We start from the raw sequence: 9,011 nt of genomic DNA, 5'->3' as shown, positions 1-9,011 counted from the left end.
AAAGGGGCCATTTCCTACTTTCCCACTATATGCTGTTTTGAGACCTTGTAAAGGCAGTTCTTCCCCTACCTAAAATCACAGTCATGCATTATTTTAGCTGTTAGCTTCTCAGTGATCTCTGAATCAGAATCAGCGTAAAAGGTGATTGCCCTGGTCCAGTCCTCCCAAGTCTCAGCCCATTCAGGCCAGGGGCTCCTCTCGCCAGACTCGTTTTGGAGTATTCATTTTGCTTTGGGGACATGAAAGGATTTAACTATAGCTTTATTATTAAAAAATGTTTTTTAATGTGTTATCTATTTTTGAGAGAGCGAGCGAGCGAGCAGGAGAGGGGCAGAGAGAGGGAGATACGTAATCCAAAGCAGGCTCCAGGCTCTGAGTGGTCCTTACAGTGTCCACAGCAGTAGCTGGGACTGCCTGCGTGTGACATTGCTGTGAAATATTCCTGGGTGGCCAGGGTCCTGGGTGCACGCCCGCGCGCTCCCCAGCCCCATCCTGCTGTACTGGACCCTTCTTCCTAACCCTGAGTATGGAACCCACAACCTGTTCCCCAGGTGAGTACTGCTCAGTGTGGAAACGGAATCCCGGATGATCTTCCAGGGATCAGACTAGAGATGTGGCTCAGCACAAACGCCTAACAACCCTCTAGACTCAGCAGAAAGACACTGGCATACTCGGTGAGATGTGCCCATGTCGCCAGGGGCCTAGACGCACAGGTGCTGGTTGTACAAACCACTCTGATGTTAAGTGTGCAGACTAGGCCCCCACAGATCCTTCTCAAAAGCTTTCCCGCCAGAGCCCAGCTTATAGTCATGTTGCTTATAGTCATGCTTTTTGCCCTTTGCTATTACCCACAGTCTGGGGGCAGCCGCGACCGAAGCCATCCCGAGGTATGGCATTCAGAACAATGTGCTAAGTGTGGCGGCCTCACCCCAGCTCACTGAGGACCCGCCCAGGTGCAGGGAAGTGGTTGCAGCATTTTCCACACACCTCCCTCAGGCAGCCCGCCTGCTGCTGCCCAGGCCTGGGGCTGCTTCCTTCTTCTCCTCAGGCCTGACACAGAAGGAAACCAGGGTGCTTGGCTGCTCAAAAGGTGTTCTTCAGAGAGAACGCAGGCCTTTCCCAGAAGGTGGCTTCAGCCATGGTCAAGTTCTCCCGAACAGCAGGACAGCTCAGACTAGTAAAAAACTCAGTTCTTTTAGGAAGGTGACAAGATACGAGGATGCACTGTTAGATTCAAAGCCGCTTCTGAATCTCTGCATGTGGCTGCTGAGTGCCAGAGGAGGGGCACAGATCCAATCACCCTGGGGGAGAAATGACTGCCAGCTGGAGTGGTCAGGACTTGCTCCAAAAAATAGCAGCTTTAATCAGAGCGAAGTCTGTGGGCAGGGTGGGCGGCAGAGGGGGCGGGGCTGCCCCAGAGAGTGATCGGGAAGACCAGGAGGCAGCACAGAGGCGGCCGAGGGTCTGGGAGGAGAAGGCTAGCATGGGGCCAGATTGCGGAGGGCTTTAAATGTCAGGCTAAGGAATCGATCAGGGGAATGAAATGATCAAACAGGTGTTTTAGGAAGATGAATTTGAAGAGAACGTGCGGGATGAATTGGACAGTCTGGAAGCTGCGAGATGAATCAGGCTCTTGGAGTGGCCCTGTGTGATTTGCTAAGGGTGCAAACGAGCACAGGGGCAGTGGACATGGAAAGGGGCAGCTGCAAGAGACACTGTCAAGAAAGAATGGATGAGGTTTGCTGCCTGATTGGACTGGGGACGCAGGGAGCTAAGGAATCAAAGATGACGCCGGGGTTTTGAGCGTGGGCAACTGGCAGTACAACGCACAGAAGAGGGGAGGTTAGAAGAGCGAGCTGGCTGCAGCAGGTATGAATTCAGTTCCGGCTGCAGAGTCGGCAGGACATCCAAGTGGAAATGCCGGACAGGTCATGGTCACAGGAAATGGAGCACCAGAGCTCAGGAGAGAGGTTACGGTCGGTGGTGAATTTGGGAATCAAATGCAGAGACGTGATAAACGAAGTTGTGGAGTGAACGAGATCTCTAAGGAAAAGCAGAGACAGGGAAACACAGGACCAACACTGACTTTTGAGGAAAAGTCCACATTTAAAAGATTTATATTCTAAAAAAACAGACCCAAGCCGAGTTTAGAAGTGCCGGCCGTATGCTGTGTGGCCTCACCCCTGAAGCATCAGTTTAGAGTGTACCATATATCAGTTTGAGAAAGCCAAGCAACACGGAATTTTTATGTCTTAGGGGGAACTAAATTATAAACATCTACATACGCTCCTAAAACAAACTTGGCTGANGGGAGGGGGGGATAAATGATACGGTGAACATAATCTAAAATCAACATAATTGGTGGATTTGATCCCACAAAGATGAGTCAAGCAATGGAAAGAAAAACTTGTGAAAAATACCCTATAAATAACATTTAATTAGAGAAAAGTGGGTATTTACTCATTATAACACAAAGACCAAAAAAAAAAATTACCATATTTGCAGTGTACTTCTTCCTGAAGTGTGAATTCCAACTAATTCATCAAAGTATTTTTCATAAAGGCTACATTAAAGTATAAGCTGGCTCAAGCACTTGTGGAGACTAGTCAATATAGGAAAACTACCTAGAATACAGTAACCCACACTAGACTCACAGTATGCAAACAGAAGAGCTTCTCTTTTTTAGTATGTATCTCTAGTCTTTGTACATGTGTATTTCCCATCTATTTTTTTGATAGTCACTCACAAAATAAAATTATTATAGCTTTGAATCTTTGGACTAAAAGCTGCCATAAGTCCTATAAAGAAAAAAAAATTATCTTATGTGTTAAAGTTTTTCTCCTTATTCCCTTTAATAAAGATATTAACAGTATAAAACTGTTATTCCATGACATCTTCAGTAAGTTTTGAAACAGTACTTAGATTTTCACATGTTCTTATACCTAACATGTTTAATAGACATCTTTTTCTAAAATACCACAGCAAATGTATTTAACATACATCAAAAGCAGTGAAAAGAAACCTCCTTTCCTCTGGACATACAACTTTCAAAAAACAGGAACACCTTTTTGAAAAACAGAATTTACAAATTATTAAAAATGGGCTGCATATATAGGACCAAAATGCAGTTACTCAGAAGATTATGAGTTTTTAGTTGTTCCCAGGTTTACATAAGGTGACAGAAGTGGTGTCTAACAGTACGTTGATCTGGAAACAAATGCACTTGCTAGCTGGCCTTCAAGGTCGTCTACATAGATGTGGAAGAAAACAGAGTCAAGCCAGGTTCAGTCACTTCTTACTCTCCAGATATTTTGAACATATCTAAAAAAATTTTAAGTTATCGCATGATCTTAAAAGAGAACTCTTAAAATAACACAAATGAATTATTAAAACCAAAGCAACAGTTTCTTAATGTCTTCAGTCTTTTAACCTAAGACCCAGATAGTTTAACTCTGTGAGTTAATCTAAGAGCAGACTTCTAAAAATGCCAATACTGTCAAACCTCTTTCAATAGTACTTAAAAATATACATGGACTAATACATTACTTAGAAGTTTTTCTCATTTCTTTAAATATGGGCCTTGGGCTGATCTGAAGAATAAGGGGAAAGTAAAGTGATAAAAAAAAAAGCTGAATTAGCAATTTCCTTGTTTAAATATTTACACCAAATAATGTGATTAAAAAAATAATTTTTTTGTGGGGAAAAATCAGGTGGATGATTCTCATTTGTAGGTTACAATGAAAAAGGACACAACTTTCTTAATTAAGGGGAAATTGCACTGTTTGGGGTCAACAAATACCTGATGGCTCAGTTTTATAGACAACTGAAAAATCTGAAAGGTAATAAAAAAAGTGAAGGTAATGTCTCTTGGTATAGAGAACACGGGAAATACTTTCACAAGAAGTTTCATAATAGCTAATTTTTCGTTAAATCTAGAAGAGTCTGTTAATACACACATATGTATCTTATTTCAAAAGAGGCAGTGACTCAGAGATCCTTAGATTCAACTCCTGGTTCAATCAAATAGAAGTCCAAATGTTTGGGATTAAATGACCCGCTACTCGCCAAAAATCCACAAAATATTCACACCGGAGAGACCAAGATTAACTCTCCTATAAAGGGGAAAAAAAACACAACTTTTTAGTTGAACTGATTACCAAACATTTAAGGTCTTTTTTCAAATAACAAAACAAGAGTCTTTACAAGGAACACATATTTAATTAATAACATTTAACACTATTCTGTAATGAGTTATGTTACATATGGTTTATCAAGTGGACCCTAGTAATAGTAATTGCTTTCTTAACTGTGCTTAAAACCCCAATTTGGAACAAATGGATTTATGGGGTGTGGAAAATTCAAGAACTATTACAGAATACTTTTAAAAAGATCAAAGTAGAAGTATCAATTACATTTTTTAAATGGAGGATATAGAGATGCCAGGTCTCTTAGAGAATTTTACCTATTCAACCCGAATTAAGAATTTACTATTATGGATGCTTTAGTGAATTTGTACATGGGGATTCTTAATAGAGCTTAAACTAAACCCTACTTATATATAAACAAAAAGAAAAATCTATTTCTACTATAGAGAGTACTATACAGTATTCAAAGTACGAAGGGAGGAGAGGGCTATAAGAGAAAGAGATTACTCGGGGCGCCTGGGTGGCTCAGTCAGTTAAGCACCTGACTTCGGCTCAGGTCAAGATATCGTGGTCCATGAGTTCGAGCCCCACATTGGACTCTGTGCTGATAGCTCAGAGCCTGGAGCCTGCTTCGGATTCTGTGTCTCCCTCTCTCTCTGCCCCTCCCCCACTCATGCACTGTCTCTAAAAAATAAACGTTAAAAAAAAAAGATTACTCATCTGACAAAGTAAGAAATCAACCTCCAAAGTCCCTAACTGAACAATCAAGAGAGAGCTGCATGCGTCTGTTATTTGGAACTATGAGAGTAGTATCAGAAGAAAAAGACTAAGAGTTTCCAGTGGCTGCCTTCAGTGGGCCTGGGGACCAGGGGACTGCTTATTTCTGTCATGAACTTGTAGCATCACAGGACTTGTAAAATTATGAGTAGTATTTTGATAAAAATTAAAATATAGATATTTATATATTTAAAAAAATGCCCTTCAAAAAAGTCATTTCGGTACTAATTGGTTTTTCCCATTTCTTCAAGGAACTTCTTCACCAAAACCGCAAATGATAAGGGCACCTGGCTGGCTCAATCAGTAGTACATGCAACTCTTGATCTCAGGGGTTGTGAGTTCGAGTCCCATGTTGCGTATATTAAAAAATATACAACAATAAAATCTTTAAAACAAACCTGCCAATGATAAATCTCAATCTGATAGAAAAAATGTTTTAATTTTGGCTTCTGTATGAGGCTAACTAAGCATCTTTTTGTGTTTATTAGCCATTTGCACAAAGATTTTTGTGCAAGTTTTTCATGTCTATGACCATTTTCTATATATTTCTTTCCTAATGAATTTATATATGCTCTTTACATATGATGGATATTAGCTTGGACTTGCTATACGTGTTGCAACTATAAAATTCTGTCTCAGTTTGCCATTTAGCTTTAGCTTTAAACTTTATTTATGATTTATTTGCTGAACAGAACACTTAAATTACTGTGCAGTCAATTCTGTCTAGATCTTTACCCCCTTCTGGAGGAAAAAACATTCATCTCATTCCAGTAATTGCACAAATGCCTGGCATTGAATTGACAATGTATTTGGATCAATCTGTTCCTTTATGGGCATGATTCCAAATGGACTATATTTGAGCCACATGCTTATTTCCTTTAAGTTATAAGATAGTAGTTTTCAATCATTTGTTTGTTTTAGAATGTATCAAATAGATTAATCATTTAAAAAGTTAATAATTTCAAAGTTTTTCCCTTGGTTAAGAAAAAAATCTCAAATAAATAAAAGATGTATTATTTTCAGTCTAAAATGTTCCTTTTCCACACAGAAGTTGCTCAAAAGATAAGCACTTCAAAAACTGTATCAATTCTTTTTGGCCTCTGAGCAAGTTATTACCCCACTAAATACTCATCTTACTTTACTGTATTTATTTATTTTTTAAGTAAGCTCTATAGCCAACACGTGGCTTGAACTAAGAACCCCCAAATCAAGAGCCACATGCTCTATAGATTGAGCCAGCCAGGTACCTCCTAAGTACTCTGAAATTTCCTATTTTTATGTGCAGGACAAATTGTGAGTAGCACTCAACACAAACTTCATGCTATCATGACAAATCATTTATGCATCAAAATGTCAATTTGGATCTACAGAGGAAAAGATAAACTTTCAGTTAAAACTCCTGGGTGGCTCAGTTGGTTAAGCGTCCGACTTCGGCTCAGGTCATGATCCTGCAGTTCGTGGGTTCCAGCCCCATGTCGGGCTCTATACTTAAAGTTCAGAGCCTGGAGTGTGCTTTGGATTCTGCGTCTCCCTCTCTCTCTGTTCCTCCCAAGCTCACACTCTGTCTCTCTCTCTCAAAAATAAACATTAAAAACATTCACTACTGATTTAAAATATTTCTTTTATTAAAATTTTTTTTTAACATTTATTCATTTTTGAGAGACAGAGAGAGACAGAGCATAAGTAGGGGAGACACAGAAATAGAGGGAGACACAGAATCTGAAGCAGGCTCCAGGCTCTGAGCAGTCAGCACAGAGCCCTATGTGGGGCTTGAACCCATGAGCTTTGAGATCATGATCTGAGCCGAATTCGGATGCTTAACCAACTGAGCAACCCAGGCGCCCCTAAAATACTTCTAAGTTAATTCTTCACTTCAAAATAGCCTTTCAGAAACATTAAGTGAGGAATTATAAAACAATATATTTATAACATATTCCATATTTCTAATACATATGCATGCACATATTTATAACTAAACACTGCTAGAAATTTTAGGAAAAAAATCTGTATTTATTGACATGGAAGAATGTCTAAGACAAACAGTGAGATTAAAAAGCAGGGCAGAATGGGGGAGAAGGGGAAAAATAGTGGGGGAGAGGGAGGTAAACCATGAGAGACTCTTGAATGCCGAGAACAAACTGAGAACAGATGGGGGGGTGATGGGCACGGAGGAGGGCATTTGAGGGGATGAGTACTGGGTGTTATATGGAAACCAACTTGACAATAAACTATTTAAAAAAACACAGATTACTGTCCTCAAAAAAAAAAAAAATGAAAAAAATAAAAAGCAGGGCAGAATAATATGTTTGGGCACAATACATTTTTAAATTTTATTATTATTTTTTAGAAACCTATACTTTTTAAAAAAATGTTTTATTTATTTCTGAGAGAGAGCGAGAGAGACAGTGTGAGCAGGGGAGGGTCAGAGAGAGAGGGAGACACAGAATCTGAAGCAGGCTCCAGGCTCTGAGCTAGCTGTCAGCACAGAGCACGACGCGGAGCTCGAACCCACGGACCGTGAGATCATGACCTGAGCTGAAGTCAGACGCTTAACCAACTGAGCCACCCAGGCGCCCCACAATACATTTTTTAAACACAATTAAAAATAAAACCCAAATCAACTTATTCCCAGAAAGTAGTCTATAAACATACACTTTTAACTGCTAACATTGGGTCCTTAGATGCAGTGGGATTGAGAGGTTGACCAGAAGGGAATTTTCAATTTCTGGTTTATATACTGCTGTAGCATTTAAGTATTTACATATTGGACATGTATTATTTTTGTAATTAAAACATAAGGAAAAAAGAACCACATTAGTGTAGATGCTTCACAAAAGTGAGTTTCCTATTTAATCTTTCTTACATTAAAAAATATATATGACAATGGAGTACTTGGGTGGCTCAGTTAAGCGTCAGACTTCGGTTTGGGTCATGGTCTCACAATCTGTGGGTTCGAGCCCCACTGTTGGGTTCTGTGCTGTTGTAACAGCTTGGAACCTGGAGCCTGCTTCAGATTCTTTGTCTCCCTCTGCCTCTCCCCTGCTCGCACTCTTGATTCTCTCAAAAAAAAAAAAAAAAAAATTAGAGAAAATTAAAAAAAAATATATATAAGAGATAAAAGGAGCTCCTGGGGTCAGTTAAATATCTGACTTCAGCTCAGGTCATGATCTCATGGCTCAGGAGTCGGAGCCCCACACTGGACTCTGTGCTGACAGCTCTGAGACTGGGGCCTGCTTCGGATTCTGTGTCTCCAATTCTCTCTGCCCGTCTCCCACCTCTCAAAAATAAACATTAAAAATTTAATATGATAAAAAGAAGCTAAAAAAGATTTATATTTGTTTAAAATTACTGTTTATGTCTTTTAAAAAATCCCTGAATCTAAGATGTTTAAGGACAGGAACTTGGCTCTCTCTAGAGTAGTGCTATCCAATACAAATAAAATGTGATGTCAGACAAATGAAAACCACATACATCATTTAAANACTTACTTAAAATTTTTTAAAATTTATATTTATATTTAAAAATATTTTATTTTCAGTGAGCTCTATGCCTAGTGTGGGGCTTGAACTCATGGCCCTAAGAGACCAAGAGTTGTGAGCTCTACTGACTAAGCCAGCCAGGTGCCCCCATAATTTAAAATTTTCTAACAGACAACTTAAAATTTTTATAGAAAGTAAAAAGAAACAGGTTTAATTAATTTTAGTACTCTATTTCATTTAACCCAATATATCCAATGTATTAATTCACCAGGCAATCAATGCACAAAAATATTGAGATCTTTGGCCCACCCGCTCCCTTTTTTGGGTCTTCAAATTCTAGTCTATATACTTTACACTTACAGAACATCTCAATTCAGATTAGTCTTGTTTCAAGTGCTCAAAGCCACACGTGGCTGATGGCTGCTGTATGAGACAACGTAGTTCTAGAACATGTATAAAACAGGATGCCTAAGCAAAACTGAGAAGAGGCATGCATATCAGAACCGGAATGGACCCCAGATGTTCCGCACTCCAAGCCTTTCCCTTCACATTTTCTTAACCTCAGGGTTTGAGACCTCCAGACTTCACATTACGAGATTTCCCCAGCTTT

At 39.6% G+C, this 9,011-nt stretch overlaps 1 protein-coding gene across 3 annotated transcripts in view; it reads right to left on the bottom strand.

Annotated features, from left to right (window-relative positions):
• Positions 1-2,417: 2,417 nt before the first annotated feature.
• Positions 2,418-9,011, bottom strand: part of TMEM209 (transmembrane protein 209) — a 32,112-nt gene continuing 25,518 nt past the window's right edge. For 2 of the 3 annotated variants that reach the window (XM_077770729.1, XM_077770728.1), the window contains exon 15: positions 2,418-4,112. In XM_077770729.1, the coding sequence (XP_077626855.1) occupies positions 4,058-4,112 (55 nt within the window). In that variant the 3' untranslated portion in view covers positions 2,418-4,057. Of the gene's footprint in view, positions 4,113-8,761; positions 8,880-9,011 lie in introns of all 3 variants that reach the window. The other variant, XR_013336740.1, reaches the window with a different exon arrangement.

This window comes from Crocuta crocuta, unplaced genomic scaffold (assembly GCF_008692635.1).
Source record: "Crocuta crocuta isolate KB4526 unplaced genomic scaffold, BGI_CrCroc_1.0 scaffold266, whole genome shotgun sequence".
NCBI lineage: Eukaryota > Metazoa > Chordata > Mammalia > Carnivora > Hyaenidae > Crocuta > Crocuta crocuta.
This window is presented reverse-complemented; position numbering and strand designations above follow the sequence as displayed.